Here is a 16,807-nt window from a genome sequence, read left to right as displayed (position 1 = left end):
TACTAATTTTCATTCCTTGCCATGCAAGGAGTGGTATTCTCTTTTCTTTTGCACATGCAGAGTAGATTGTTTATTTTTACTTTTGATCCAGTGACAGTTAATCAGTGAATGTCTGAAGAGGCAAAAAAAAGAAAGTCAGCCTCTCACAGGCAGAACTGGCATGTAAACTCACACCCTTCAGTTCTTTCACAACACAACCCCAGGATCTTTCTAAGTGGCATTTATGTTTGATCCTAAAATTGAAAGTATCTCTAGTTTTTTGTATTTTATTTTATGTTGTTCATCTCAAGGATGACCAAATAGACTGGTGAATGGGAGCTCATAACATGCTGCTATCCCTTAAAATTCCCTGGCTCTAAATTAAATTGCTTAGTTTCTTATGCCTTGTATTTTAATTAATATTTAATTTTTGTCATGATTCTTGTAGAAATTTTTATTTTCTAGTTTTACAATTGAAAATATCAAGTATGCTTTTGAGAAAGTGCTTTATAAATAACTATAAATTTTGGAGATTAAACAGATTAGACACCCTTCAAAAAAAAAAACGTGAGCCTGGACTAAGATCTCCCTTGCCGCTTATTCTGATCTGCAGAGTCAATCTGCATAGACAGAGAAACCTGAGTTATTGTCTAATGAAGCCAGTCTTCTCACTTTACAAATGACAAAGACAATGTACAGATGGTTCACCATGACTTACGTTCACAGGGATAATGACAGCTTTCAGCACACAAGATCTTCTTGCAAACCACGGACACAGAGTATCAGTATTGAAGGAATGCAGAGAGGCAAGAGATAGCCCAAGTGGGGGTTCTTTGGGGAAACACTGTATGAGTCTGAGGAATTGAAATAAAAAGGAAGAAAGCACTTTTTAACAAAATCTTCTTCACCAAAATAACACGTTAGCAATAGAAAATTTGGGAAGTGCTGAGAGTACAGGAAAGGTGAGTAACTCATTATCCCATCCCATGAAAGCAGTGCTCCTGGTGCATTTCTCTCAAGTCTTTTTTTCCCTAGAACACCATTTGTTGTTGTTTTCTACCACTGTGATGGTACTAATTATAAAGGAACATTATAACTCAAGGCTTATTCCATGTTTTAAAAAACTCTTCATAAATATCATTTTAATTGCTAAATGACAGTACAGGAAGACATTTTTGCCATAATCTTCTTAATCTTGCTCTTACTTTTAAATAAGTAAGTAGAAGGGAAAGATTTAAATGAAGGGAAAGGTATCTAGAAGAGGGTATGTGTTTATAGCAAATAAGAACACCAAAATACTCCTAGATGTATAATTGGGCTTTGAGGTTTTGGGTGATTTTGTTTCATTCTTTATGCTTTTATCAGTGGTACAAAAACACAAATAAGTACACCTAGTCTTATTGAACACTTATCATGTAATTTATGCCATGGATACATTTTCTCATTTAGTCTTCATAACAGCTAACCAAGATCACTATTATGTCATCATTTTAAAGTTCAAGAAAACAAGACCAAGAGAAGTTAACAGACTCACAGACAGTCACTTATGGAGCCAGAATCTATTCCCAGATCCATCTGAACATAAATCTGCTGTCTTTAACCACCGTACTGCATTTCCAAGTTTTTTAATGAATATTTACTATTTTTTTATAATCAGAAAGCTATTTTTTGTAGTGAAAATGGATTGCAAATAATAGCTCATTTCTGGTGTAAGCAGATGACATCTTACCTACAAAAAACAATCTACTAAAATCCCAGAGCAGCTAAGAAAATCATCAACGTATAAAATCCTCTCAGTCATGTCCAACACGTTTGAAATTCAAATATGTTTCAGGTTTCTCTGAAATTGATTAGAAACAGAAAAAAGAAGCAGTTTTAATTGCAGTTACGTGAATAAAGTCTGAATTCTGAGACTGGATGAAAATTGATTGTGCTAAAAGTAGTCTCCTGTAATTAAATGAAACTATGCTGCTCACTTTAATTAGTCAGTAAAACTTACTCTAAATGGTAACAGTAAGTCCTGGTGTATCTCATTAAATAAGAGCTTGGCAGCCCCACCTCACTGAGGTGCTGTTTTCCACAGCAGTCTTACTTACGCATATACTATTCTAATTTGAAACTGCAGGAAAGGTGGTGTACCCTTTTGTAATTCAGATGCACACATGATAAAATTTTCCTCATTCTTTCATTCAGAAAGCTTATAATAGCTTCAGATCCCAAGGAATCTCAGTAGGGGAACATAACTTCCTTAGAGAATACTTGAAGTCATTGGTATTTCACATCACCCACCAGGGGGCTTGGGAAAGTTAGTAAACAGTATAAAATTCACTTGATAGATTTCGCTTAGTTTCTATACAGACAAGCTGAACCCACATATTTGAAAAACTATTCAGGAAAATGATAATAAGGGAGAAATGTGGGATTCACATATAAATCAAGTATAAAAATCAAACGAATAATCATAATTGACCTGATTGTTTATAGTTCATGATGAATGATCAAAACCAAAAGTTTCTGTGATGACTGCCCTTGCACTGTTCACCATGTAAGAACTTACTCACTATGTAAGAACTTGTTCTCCATGTAAAAACTTGTTCGTTATGCTTCAGAAGATTGGAGACTGTTGAGAATTAGGCTTGGGGTTGATTAATGATTGAGCATTGAGTTCCCTATACAGAATTTTATTGTTAACAACCATATGATCAATAAATATGAGAGATGCCCTCTCAAAAAAAAAAAAACATTATTGGAATACTTGGCTAACCTATTATTGTATGTTTTGTAAGTTTTCTAGAAAGGAAATTTTTTTAATTCCATGATTTATTATTAAAAAGCCAGTCAATTCATCAAACCAGCCAGATGGTACAGACTTTTATGTTCCATGTAAACAAGTCATAGAAATGCAGATTCCCAGAGCAATAGTCACAGTCACATTTATTTTCTGAGGTACATAGTAATATTTTAGAAAGGGGCATGTGTGATAAAGAAAATGAAGGAGTTCTAACTATAGAATGGAAGTAATGATATTTACCTTATCAAAAGTGATAGTGAGAATTGAATAAGCCTACCATATTTGAAGCTCAAAGAATAGTGGTTAGCAGGTAGTAAGTTCCCAGTGATTGTTAACAATAGCAGTGCTAATAATAATTATTCCTTTTTTTGACTATTATTGCTTTGAGACTTACTATCTCAATTTTAAATTGTTTTTATTTTAAGTAACAGATTCCTTGAGAAACAAATGGACACTGCCAATGAATTCAACTTCATGAGTTTTTGGATGTAAACATTATGACTAAGTTCTTAGATGAAAATTTGACTTTCTATGCATTACCTGCTTGCACCTTTTGACCACCATATGGATACCAAGTCCAACAGCAAAATTTAAAATTTTGAAGGGCAGCACAGTGTAATGTGGCATTTATCAAATTGTGGATCATGTAATAATTATGGGTTATGAGACCAATATAGTGTAGTTGCAATCATAATTTTGAGGACGTGAACTATAATAGAATAGGATGCATAAAATCAAAGTACATGGTATGTATAAAGGTGAAGTATTGTTTTATGAAAAAAAGAAAAAAAAAAAAAAAGAAAATGAGTCTCCAAAAATTTTCTCTAAATTCCCCAGCATCTACATATTCAGATTTATAGTATTTTAAAGAGGAAAGATAACTTATTTTTCTTTTTATTGTTTTTAACCTGTTAATCATAACAGCAAGGAATACTCATAGAAAATTCAAAAAGTACAGAAATGTATAAGGAAGCAGGAAAAAAATCACCTCTGATCCCTTCATTCAAAGATAACTCTGCTACAGCCACATAATTCCTTCTAGGCATTTTTCAAACCATTGCTTTTGTATGTCTAAGGTCATTCTATTGACACAATTTGGTAATGTACTAGACATACTCGTTGAAAAAGAAAATTTGAGTTTAATCCTTAACCTTACCCTGGATGAGGGGTGGTCACTACAAGTGCTCTAGCCTCTCAGACACAGATTGTCAGGACACCTGCTGCCTGAGCCTTAGTTGAGGGGAAGCTTCTTCTAAAGGGACAGGGCCCATTTCTGTGGTAGTAATTAGTATTCAGGATGTAATAAAGAGGGAGAAAAGACCTATGATCCACTTATTAGCCTGGGATTAATCACACAGGGCTGGCCTTTATTCACAGTATGTCCAGAAGAAATAAGCTTATAATTATCATTCAGAGAAATTTTGGAAAAGAGTTTCTGCCACCAAACCACCACCACCCTGGCATGATGGTGGAGTAGAGGGTGAGCCTGGGAGGCCTGAAAGGTGGTAGGCAACCATGATGCTATGTCAACAAGTTATAGGACTTAAAAACACAGAAATTGGGATTTGTAGGTAAACCATATGGATCCTAGTCCCAAACTCAGATGTTCAAGGAATAACCATATCTTTGTTTTCATTAAAGAAAATAAAGTATGTTACCAAACTTGCAGGTAATGTAGTCTTGGCACCAAATATGGAAGGCATATGCAATGCCAGAAGTCAAGGGCAGTCTCCACCCTCTCGTCTGTCATGCTTACTGGCAACCAACCAAGCCCCAAGTGGTTCCTTGGAATCCAGTTTCTCTGTATTTCCCTGTGATGTGGGAATCAGAGCTCAGGTCAGCCCTTCAGTCACACCCTCTGTCATCCTTTGGGAGGTTGGGCCAATTTACCAGGAAATACCTAAGAGCCAGGCATAGCCTCCCATTCATCAACACCACTCTCCTCTTTTCCTGCCCCTGCCAAGTTCCCTTTCCTTTCTTAGGCTCTTCAAGATGCTTGCCCCTTTTTTCTTCCCCCAGGACACCTAAAGTACTTTCTTGTGGCTTAATAGAGTAGAAACCAACCAGGGACAGATACTGCAGAAAAGTTATGCTTCTTGGAAAAGTCCAAGAACACACACCTCCTCTGAAGTAAAGGAGAGCAAATGGCTGGTTTCCCTAAAAGAAAATTATAAAGAGAAAACCACAAAGTAATTTTTTCAAAACATCATCCTGCCATAGAAAAGACCTGGAATGGGATTCAGTCAACGTCACACCCAAAGCTGGGGTCCTTCATACTTGAGAATCAAAAGGCCACAATATCCATAAGGTAACGAGTATAGGTTTAGAAGCCAGAATGGGGTTCAAACCTTGTGCAGTCTTAGTCATATGCCTCTAACCGTCCAGGCTGTGTTCTAACACAGTGCTTGCTACAGAAGAGGACTGACTAATGTTACTTTCCCTTGTCAGTCAGCTGCCTCCCTGAATCACTGCCCACCCAGGCCCAAAGCTGTTGCTCTGATTCCTCATATCCTATGAGCAACTCTAGAAAAGGCCATCCTTCCTAAAATGTGTGCCTCGTACCCACACTTGAAACTGTTCAAGTAGTGGATTTTTATCTGAATTTGGTATATTTGATCCTGGTCCTAACGATGGTAACTACTTTCCTGCTGGAGAAGGTCACAATGAATCCACTCCAATACTTTGACCATTGAACCCCCTCCAGACACTCTTTAACCATAATTCTCACTGGATGTGGTCAGTTTGAACATTTTATTCCTCCTCAGAATGCATTTTGATCTATGAGGAAAACTGTCTTTCTAGAAATACACCAGGTGAAATAGCATGTCTCTGAAGCCCTCTCCCTCTGCTCTTCCTGTCTCCTAGTCAGATACGGAGTTTTGGGATAAGATGCAAGCCGAATGGGAAGAAATGGCCCGGAGGAACTGGATATCGGAGAACCAGGAAGCCCAGAACCAAGTTACAGTCTCAGCTAGTGAGAAGGTAACCAACTCTGTTCTTATATATACTGACCAGTTTTCTCAACCTCCTTGGATCACGTTCTTATAAGTTAGTCAATAACTATTCTATGAAAAATCCGAGAATTAAATAGACAATTTAACTTAACAGAATTTAGAATAAATTCTGGTAGATGAAAACAATATAATCATCCAAAGTGTGAAGGAACAGAGCTGGAGTGGAATGCCCTTATTTTTATCGGAGTTAAGACAGTTCGGCAGCCAACAGGAGCTAGGATCCTGACTGCCGGCCTGTTACTGAACTGATGCGGAGGGCAGGTTGGAGCAAGAACTGGCTAATCCTACAAGGCTTTTTGTCAGTCACGTGAGCCATATTGATGAACTAACAGAAGTTATGTAAATGGGCAGGGGAGCGAAGTGGGGCTTAGGGCTGCATTTCACAGGTGGGTGTTACAAAGCTGGCAATGAAACTCAGTGGAAAAGGTACCCTTCACACAACCAGGTGAAGTCCCAGGGGGATTCCTCGGAGCTGTTCCGCTGACAGGAGCTCCAGCAAATGTGTGAGTGCAGGGAACAACCAGCCCAATTACCCATGAAGTCCCAGTCGCCCTAGGATTTATGCTTTTAAAAACACTTGGGAGGGAGAAGGGGGGAACACTTCTGAGAAATAAGTTTAAATGGCTTGAAGGCTAGAAAGAGATGTGGAATTTTCTTACACAGGGGGAAAAGATACATATGTGGGTGTGTGTATAAATGTGTATAAATATGTGCATATATATGCACACACATATATATATATATGGATTTTTTATGGTGGAGGAAGTCTCAAAAATATTTGCTTCTAGATAACCTCCATGATATTTAGTTTAATCCAACAAATATTTATTGAGTGGTTACCCTGCATTAGATATTGGAGATAGGATGATGAATAGTCTCTGATCTTAAGAAATTTGTAATCTGCACAGTCTAATATGTCTTCCTGCCAATATTCTCTGTCCGTCAGTAAGCCAGTCAATCTTATAAAACCAGAACCATCTCATTAAAAATAACTGTCTTTTCCACAAAGAAATCAAATCTAGGTAAGAAGAGAGAACATTGATGTGGATTGTCAGACTTCAGGCTATAATCCCCCATGGCTGGAGCCCTGAGCTCCTCACACCCAGGACCCCATATCCATAACACCACTGTGTAAGCTGGTCATGCCTATAATGGCTTTGATGAGGGGGTCTGTCTATCTCAGCACCAATGGGGAATGAAGGTCTCCATTTGATCTCTTTTAAAACCTTAGTGACATCGTAAACAGACTAGTTTATTTCCATCAAATTAAAATATTATGATAATTATGCTCTTAAGATTGCAACAAATAATTTCAGATATTTCTGATGAGAGTTTAACTTGGGACAAACTTTCTCAAAAATAATTCATCAATACATATCAAGGGCCTTGAAATAGTTCATAGGCTTTAGTCTAAAATCCCTCTAGAAGTCTGTCCTAAAATCATATGCATACTAAGATTTGAGCAGATTTTCACTGTAGCTTTATTTATGATAAAAAAAATTGAAAGTAACCTGAATGTTTATCAACAGGGGATTGATTAAGTAAATTTTAACATAATATAAATAATTTTAATAACTAAAACAAAGTGGGGCTTAAGCTATAAAAATGGATACATAGTTTATTTAATCTTTATACTCATAGAAAAATATTAGATTATTTGTATGTTCTATATTATTTAAATTTTTGTAATAAAAGAACATCTCTAACTTTAACGTACTCATTCTCAGCGGGGCTAAAATTGTTTCAAGGTATAAAAAGGTGAAAAAAATCTTAGTTATTATAATGGTTTGTAGCCCTTCAAAGGGCCACAGTATATAAACAGATATACAGTGAATAGTATTAATGTTTTAGGAAAATGAATAGCAACACAACTGAGAAGTCTGTATTTTTAAAATTTTGGGGTAAGTGGTTAAAAAAAAAATAGAAGAAGTGCCAAAAGGAAAATAAATTCCAAAATATTAGCATTGGTCATATTTAAGTTGTGGCATTACAGTGAACTTTTTGTTTCTTTTTACATTCAATGACAAAATTAAATTATCTCAAATTATGGAATGAAACTGTACTATATTCATAAGGAAAAGCAGTAATTTAAATTTAAATTAATTAGGTAATTAAAATAAATTAATTAACTAAATTAAAATTCAAAGAGTACTTACTGAATGTAAGAATGAAGAGAGAACTCAATGGATCTTATGTTGGCCCTTCTCTGCTTTGTAGGGATATTACTTTCACACCGAAAACCCATTTAAGGACTGGCCTGGAGCATTTGAAGAAGGCTTAAAAAGACTGAAGGAAGGGGACCTGCCAGTCACCATCCTGTTCATGGAGGCAGCAATTCTGCAGGACCCTGGAGACGCAGAGGTGTCATTTCCTCTTCATCCTGCCAGGCTCAGACAGAGCTGCATGTGTTGATAAGGGGCAGAGGGCAACCCAGAGCTCTGTTGGTTTGCCCTTTCATCAAGTAAAGGTTCCCAAAGGAGTTGACCTGGCTTAGTCTGTTATGTGTTTGAAAGTCACAAATAATGAAATCTGCAGTGTCTATAGTGCAAGACAGGGACAGGAAATGAAAAATTTAAATTGTCAACCTGGAGGCTCAGCAGTAGTGTTCAGGGGGCACCATATAGTTTTGTCTAGGTCTAGAGCCACACCACATCTCACCCTTCCTTGATTTACTCGCTCAGTGTTTATTGAGCATGTACCATGTCCCAAGAATTATGCTAGGAACTGGCTTAAAAATATTGATGAGCTGGAAAAAATGAAACAGTTGAAAAGACACATTGTGGTCTAGCTGGAGAGATGGGTACGTGTAATAAACACAGTCAGAGTACGCATAGGGTACTGGGAGAGCAGAGAGCAAGACTCCCGACCCAGCCTTCTCCTACAAGTGAATCCAAAGCTGAGTTTTGAAAGAGAGTATTAATTAAAGACAGCAGGAGAGCCAAGTGGTTAAGAGGGAGTGATTCCTGGTGGGCAGAGGGACCTGGAACATTATGTCAGCAGGTGAAGGGGAGGAGAGAATGACAGGAGAAAAGGCAAGAAGAGGCAAGAAGAGGTAGCAAGAGTTTGAACTTCTTGAAAGCCATGGGGAACCGCTTAGGGAAACTGCTCAGCAGAAGGATACAGTCAGATTTGCAGGTCAGAAAACCCCTTTCTCTGAGGTGTGAAGAGTCAGCAGCTGGGAGACCACCAAAGGGCTTCTGCCATTCTTGTTTAGTCCACTAAGGTTACAAGTCTACAAAGACCTGTGATTCTTATTAGTGGCAGGTACAAAGTTTTATTTTTTTTTAGTTCGTGAGTAATTTTCAGAAATAAGAGATCTTCCCAGAGAAATTTGCAAAAATTTTACAGATGGGTATCTATGGTGCTGAGAATTAAAATCTTGGGGAGAAATGAGTAAATAGAATGGTGAGTAAGCTTTTAGGATCTGCTACCCTGTGTGGATTCAAATCCCTGCTCTACCACTCACAAGCCATAAGCTTGTGATCTAGGACAAGTCATTTAAATTCTCTTAACTTCCACTCCTTATATATGTAAAATGGGAATCATGATTACAATAGCTGTCTCATTGAGTGTTGTGAGGATTAAATAAATTCATACAAATAAAATGCTCAGTTCAGTGCCTGGTACATCAATACTTAGCCATCATTATTATTATTGGTTGTAGTTAGTTTGTATAGAAAGAATGAGTAAGCTGATCTCTAGTTAAAACCCCTGGTGTTTTGTTAGTCAAAATGTTGACAGTAAAATGAGATTGTACTGAAAGTTGGAGCTCTAAACCTAAATACTGGAATCTTTAAAAAGATAAAAATATCATTCTGCAAGAGAAGGTCATTGAATTAATAGGGAACTACAGGCCACACACCCCAAAATAATAATGTCATCTCACATTTCTAAATGCTGTGTTTTACAGGATATTTTCATGTATATTATATCATTTGATTCAACAACCCTGAAAGGGTAAAAAAAAAAGTATAATTATCCCAGATTTATAAATGAGAAGATTAGGGCACTTGGTAACTAATAAATTTCAAGCAAGGACTTCTGAATCTATGGAGACCCCAAAACTAAGATAATGGATGATCTGGAGATAGTGAAAAATGACACCATGCCCGAAGGCTAGCAAGAAGCCCCCAGAGAAAGACTGTTTCATCAGTCTTGTCTTAAGAAGCACTCTAAGATATATGAAAGGTGAAATCAAAATAGGGTCTGCTCTGTGTACATCTGAAAGATTTAAAAGAATCACAAATATTCTAGGGAGAATAATCAGCATTTTTTATGAATTTATATGGTATGCATAATAATAAGCCATGAGGGGAAAAGCCAATATAATTTTTACAGCTCTTTGAGAGGACTCTCTGTTTTTATACAGTTTTGCTTTAAAATGTCTATAGCATTGATTCTCAAAGGGGAGAAGTTAAGTACTTCCCAAACCTTTTAAAATGTCTGAGACTCTGATACACCCTCCCTCTCCCAGCAGATTTGAGGACAATGCATATACTGAGAGGTTTTGTTCATGTGTATTGCTCTTATAAGTAGAAATTTATTATATTAAAAACTCTCATTCTAGATAAGAAAAAAAAAAAGGTTAATCTTCTTGAAGCTCTGCTTCATATTATTGACCACACCAAAGGACTGGAAACCACCTTAGAGCAATAAGGGAATTGGTTGAGTAAACAATGGGCTCTCCACTCAACAAAATTTTAATTAAAAATTATAAGGATGAGGATTTCTAAAAACATGAAAAAGTACTGATGATGCAATATAAAGTGTAAGTATAGGCTATAATATTATATATAAATTACATTGCATTTTATATGGGTTTTATGAATTTTAACAGTGATTATATTCGAGTGACGAACACGTCATAGGGGTTTGGTTTTCTTTGGTTTTCCCTAGTTCCCAAATTTCTTCTGACCTTTTCTGGAAACAATTTGACTATCATTTATACAATCTAGTTTCACTTTGTACATGTTGCAATTCCTTATTGTAAACTTTAAACTCTTTAGCTACATTTCCGAGTTATTTCCCCCATCCCTTTTCCTCACAAATGTGCAAGTTTATATCTTTATCTTTTGGTCTTAAGACACCTAATATCATGAAAGCTCAGAAACTCAAAGGTTTCCATGGGTCACAAGAGCGAATAAAACTGAGGGTTTGTAAATAATAACAGAAGATGTTGACCCAATGTCACAAGAGTCTTCCCTTTAAGACTCTCACATCTGTGACAATGGCTTCGTATAGAAGCATCTGTCACAGGTACACAAACCAACATAAGCACGGGGGTAATTCGGCTCCCTCTTGAAATGTTTACAACAGCTGTTTTTTTGTAGGCTTGGCAGTTCCTCGGGATAACCCAGGCAGAGAATGAAAATGAGCAAGCAGCTATTGTCGCCCTCCAGAGGTAGGTGCAGCTAAGTGCAAAACCGAGGAACTGGGGGACACTTGGCAAACTTTCTGTCATTTCATATTTGTCTTTTGACCCATTGATATATTATGAAGAATTTGGCCAGAATAAATGCTAAAATGTACTTACACTTAGCTCTGGAAAACAAGAACTTATGAAGAAATAATGTTCTTAAACTGTAATACTGTGCCATCTACAAATCAGCTGACCTTCATTCACACAACAGTCTGCATAAAATAAAAGAGTAGTCATAAAATAGACCCCCAGTGAATAAATAGTTCCTTTTAACTTTCTTGCCTCTGTAGAATCTAAAAGTTTTCTCAGGAAAAAAATATTCTAAGTTATCTCAATGTAATTGTAACTCCCTGTGTCTATGGAGAATCTCCTGAGATATTTCAGCAATTTGAAAGTAAAACTACTCAGCCCCTTACTAAAGGTCCAGACAGACCCCTTGGATGGGGGTAACTTCACACATTACTTACGGAAAAATAACCCCTACCAAGTAGGCATCTATTTTCGTTACCCTTTCTCATAAATATATATACATATATATCAAATCTCTTCCTGAAGCACTGATATAGGTACTGTCTGGGGCTCGCTACTCAGTCTTATCCAGGGACGACCAGCATCACTCACCTGGGAGTTTGTCAGACCTGCACAGGCTAGAGCCCACCCCAGCCCTGCTGTATCAGAGAATCTGCATTTTCCCAGATCCCCAGATGATTCTCAGGCACATCAGAGTTTGAAAAACCCTCGTTAGAAGCCAATGAGACAGCCCGAGAGGGGAGCAGCTGAAGCCTGTGTCTCCTGTAAATCCACATTAGTAGGCTGGGAACACAGGGAGTTCACTCTCCTTCCTAAACCACTGTCCAATTGCTCATCTCTGGATGTCCACATTTAGTTCATGTTGGTTTACTTTGTGGATAAGGTACGTTTAGTGAGCAGCACTAAAATAATGATATCCCCTACTTCTTGTTAACTACTAATAATTTATGTCCAGGGGTTAGCGACCTTTTCTACAGTTTTAAAACCATGTCTTAAAATTCTCAAAGCATTCATTAGGATGAGTTATAACATTCTTAAAAAGACACTTTGGTCCCAGTTTCCTGTGGGAAAAGACATGTGGTCTTTTCCAGGGACTTAGCATGAACAAATGTACCTGTGCTTTTGCTGCATTTCGTTACTCAGAGGCTGCTCAAACGACCTCAAATGTTCTAAAGCACTATTAGACTCTGGCTTCAAAAAAAATCTGCCATTGGTGCTTTTCCTTGCCTTCTTTCAGGTGCTTAGAATTACAGCCCAACAACTTGAAAGCTTTGATGGCTTTGGCTGTGAGTTACACTAACACCGGCCATCAGCAGGATGCCTGTGAAGCTCTGAAGAATTGGATTAAGCAAAATCCTAAGTACAAATATCTTGTGAAGAGCAAGAAGGGATCTCCAGGCCTCACCCGGCGGATGTCTAAGTCTCCAGTTGATAGGTATCCTTCTCATTAAAGTACAGCAGGCAGTAAACACCATATACACGAGCCCCAGGTCCCCTCCACCACCCATTCCAGAATGGTTTGTAGGACAGCGTTTGCTAGGGAAGCAGCACTGATCAAAAAGACTGATGCTGAGACCGGAACCGACCTTCAGGCACAATCCGTCGTGTGCACTCACTGACATTTATCTGAGTGTCTTTTTTTAAAGCCAAATGCTTTGGACATATAATTAACCTAAAATAAATCATAATAAGTACCAACATACCAAGTCTCATAAAGCTTGAGAATTAGGAGTGAGGGAAAATGGAAGTCCTTTCTTCTGGGCATTTTGTTTCAGTCAGCAAGAAATCATGACGTTCAATTCTTTCCTTTCTCTCTCACCCTGCGGTTTTGCACATTGGCACTCACTGGGACTCTGCTTGTGAAGACCTGACTTACACAGTCTGTAACTGTACACAACAAAATATTTCATGAAAGTCAGTAGGTATTTTTTAACAGGCAGTATTAATAATCCTCTCATTAAGCTAAAATATTTTAAGGGAGATTTTTCCCTTCTGTAATGTTCTCTTGGAACAGAGAACATAACAGTAAATAATTTATGTTCAGACTATTTGGATTACATATTTCATTTTTTTCTCTTGTAGCTCTGTTCTGGAAGGAGTGAAGGAATTATATCTGGAAGCTGCCCACCAAAATGGAGATATGATCGACCCAGACCTACAGACAGGTCTGGGAGTTCTGTTCCACCTCAGCGGAGAATTTAATAGAGCAATAGATGCATTTAATGCTGCCTTAACTGTTCGGCCAGAGGTATGTGCACAGCAAGAAACCATAAAGTTCTGTTAAAAATAAGCTTCCAAAGGCTTTGTACATTTCTGCTCCACTTTGTCCCTGCAACTCATGGTTTAAAGTGATGAGTACTAATAATATGCTGCTGTGGCTGTTAATACTTAACGTACTTAAAATAGAAACATGAGCTGTCTAACAGCATCAAAGTCATCCATAAAGAGTTTTTAGTAATTCACCACTGTCATGGTCCCTGTCCATAAGCACTGGATAAATTTTTAACCGTCATCCTGTGGGGAACATGAGAATACCTGTCACTGTGGCGTGTCCCGGTTGTTAGCTCTCTTTCTGTCATCAGGACTATTCGTTATGGAACCGTCTCGGGGCGACCTTGGCCAACGGAGACCGCAGCGAGGAGGCTGTGGAGGCCTACACACGAGCACTGGAGATTCAGCCGGGCTTCATCCGATCCAGATACAACCTGGGAATAAGCTGTATCAACCTGGGCGCCTACAGGTGAAGTATGGCCTCAGGCTGAGAACCCAGGCCACGCTCAGGGCTGAGGCTGAATAACCTGAAAGGCGGTTTCCCAGTAAAGAATTCCTCCTTTTGCAGGTGTAACCCATCTCATCTCATTAAGGGTAAATTTAAGGTCCCGAGGCATAGAAGCAGGAACGGTTTGTCTCAGTGTTTTTCCCAGCCTTTAGAGAGCAGCAATCACGTGGGCATGGTGTGAAATATAGGTTCCCAGGCCCATCCCCCAAGATTGTGATTCGCTTGGCCTGTGTTAGGCCACGGTTTTAACACCCCCAAGAGTAACCCTTGGGAAACATGACCAGTCCAACCCTTCATTTCCCAGGTAAGGAAAAAAGAACCTTGGAGGGTGGAGGCAGGGAGACCCAGCAAAATGACTTAAGGTCTCAGGGCCAGTTTTTCGCAAAACACAACCCAAAATTCGGATTTTCTAAATTTTCTGATTTACCAATACAGTTAGTTAAAAATTTTAGAAAGGAAACATTTTTAAATGATAGGCTTAGAGTTTGCAATGTCTGTTTTATTCTCTTATAACTCCTCATCATTCAGGCCTGTATCCTCCCTATCTTTTCTATCTCATTAACAGGGACCATAAATAACCTTTAGTTCTTTTGGGTAATGAAAGTATAGGTGTTTTGTTTCTTCTTTCTTTTTCTACTTTTCCTATTTTTATCATTATAAAAAAAAAAGAACTTAGTTTTAAAATCCAGAAAAAATGCAAACCCTTTCTCAGTCTGAGGAAGAAGCAGGCTCTTAGAATCAGGTGAGCTGGAGTTCAGATCACAGCTCTGCCATTTACTGGTCTGGTGACTCTGGGCACGTAACTTTAAGCCTCAATTTCTCCCCTTGCTTAAAAAAAAAGAGGTAGTAATACCGATCGAGCAGGATTCCTGCGTGGGTTAAACCCACCGCCCAGCCCAGAGCGGGGCTCAATCCCTAGCAGACATTTGCTGTCATGGCCGTCACCGCAGCAGCCTCGCTGTCGCTGCTTGTTCCAATAAGTCATCCGAGAGCAGCATAACGCGATTGCATTTTTTTGACATCTGAAGAATAGCTGTTTCTGAACTGCATTTGGGCCTTGGGCCTTGGTTACTCTTCGCGTTCCCCAGGGACCACTGACACACACTTGGGAGTTAGGAGCAGTCTGTGCATGAGGAGATTCCGAGATCTTCCTGCACCCAGAGTTCCTACAGGCTTAGGATGATGAGAGGAAGGGGAGCCGTTGTCATTCAAGCTGCCACCCTGTGACGAGGACGCCGGGAAGAGTTTCCAGTTAACTCCCCCCTCCATGTGCATCTGCTTGTAAATCTTCCTCTCTTGCTTGATTTCAAGAAATGCAGGAGACGATGATTAGAACACCCATTCCATTACCCAGTCTACCTACAATGCAACCGTTTCCCAAATGCCCTTTATTTCCAGGCAGATCTAAGAATACAAAGGAGCAGATGCCTGGATCACGTGCACTGGAATCAGAAATCCAGCTTCACTTTAAGGTTTCTTATCAGACACTTAATAATGAACATTTTGCAAGATTAAATGAGATCAAGTGTGTGAAACTCTTAAGAAAAGTAAGATAAAATTAAAGCAGCGTCATTATCCTTAGCGAAGACCAGTTCATCAGATACATAATACCTGCTTCAGGTGATGGGGGTTGCTGAGGAGGGTAGACCCGTGGGCACACGAGCAGATCACACAGACAGGGACTAGAGCAGCTCAAAGGCCTTTGGATGGCATCTGACTCAGTAGTGCACAAACATTTTGTTCTCAGGACCCCTTTACACTTTTAAAAATTATTGAGAACCTCAGAGGACTTTTATGTGGTTTATATGTAGATATTTATCACATTAGAAATTAAACTGAGAAAACTTTAAGAGATTTATTTTAACAATAAACTAATTACATGTTAAATTATGTATTTAACAAAAAATAATTATTCTTCAAAACAAAAAGTGTTTAGTGGGAAGAGTGGCCTTTTATCATTTTTTGCAAATTTTTTAATATCTTGTCTAACAGAAGACAGGTTCTCCTATCTGCTTCTGCATTCAGTCTATTGGAACATCACACATTATGTAGTCACTGAAAAATCCCATTGCACACTCATGAGAAAATGACAGTGAAAAGGTAAAATAACATCTCAATATTATTATAAGAATAATTTTGATCTCACAGATCCCTAGAGTTCCCAAAACCACACTGCAGAGGTATTGCTCTAACTTAATGATAAGAGCTTTCACTAAAATTCATTGAACTGTGTCTCACAACAAGGTTTTAAAATGACTTCTATTCTCCGTTAAAAAGTTGGGGAAACTGAGGCTTAGAGAAGTTAAGAAATTTGCCTAAGTCTAGATACCTGGGATTCAAGCCCAGATGTTCTGATAACAAACTCAACCCTGGCTTCCTCCCCTATTTCTATCATTAATAGGAAAAATTAAGCCATTTTGTTTCTGAGCAAGACCAAATATTCCCCTTCAAACCTACTTACATAAATCACACCTGCAAATGGATTAAGCCTCCAGTCATTTCCTAAAGTAGGGGAAAATTCAAAGCATTAATGAGATAGCAATGGTTTTGCTATTACTCTTCCTATCCCACATGACATTCCTAAACTAAAATTAACTTTCCTTTTTTCTTTCTGATTTCACTATACTTAATAATGATTTTTCACAAAAGAATAATGAGAGAATCAGGAAGTTGTTCATCTCGAGATCCAAAACACCAGAGAGATGCTTAAGGATTTTAGACTAAGACAACTTAATCTTCCGCTGTATTTTCAAGTTTAACTCTGAAATTTGTTGCATTTTTAAGTGTCTGTTTTT

General features: G+C 38.2%; 1 protein-coding gene across 9 annotated transcripts in view; it reads left to right on the top strand.

Moving 5' to 3' along the window:
- Positions 1-16,807, top strand: part of PEX5L (peroxisomal biogenesis factor 5 like) — a 220,410-nt gene that overhangs the window by 197,039 nt on the left and 6,564 nt on the right. For all 9 annotated transcript variants that reach the window (XM_036926773.2, XM_036926771.2, XM_036926772.2 and 6 more), the window contains 6 exons: positions 5,636-5,752; positions 8,002-8,145; positions 11,115-11,185; positions 12,471-12,668; positions 13,316-13,481; positions 13,816-13,973. In XM_036926773.2, the coding sequence (XP_036782668.1) occupies positions 5,636-5,752; positions 8,002-8,145; positions 11,115-11,185; positions 12,471-12,668; positions 13,316-13,481; positions 13,816-13,973 (854 nt within the window). The remainder of the gene's footprint in view (positions 1-5,635; positions 5,753-8,001; positions 8,146-11,114; positions 11,186-12,470; positions 12,669-13,315; positions 13,482-13,815; positions 13,974-16,807) is intronic.

The sequence above is a fragment of the Manis pentadactyla genome, chromosome 1 (assembly GCF_030020395.1).
Source record: "Manis pentadactyla isolate mManPen7 chromosome 1, mManPen7.hap1, whole genome shotgun sequence".
NCBI classification, from domain to species: domain Eukaryota; kingdom Metazoa; phylum Chordata; class Mammalia; order Pholidota; family Manidae; genus Manis; species Manis pentadactyla.
This window is presented reverse-complemented; position numbering and strand designations above follow the sequence as displayed.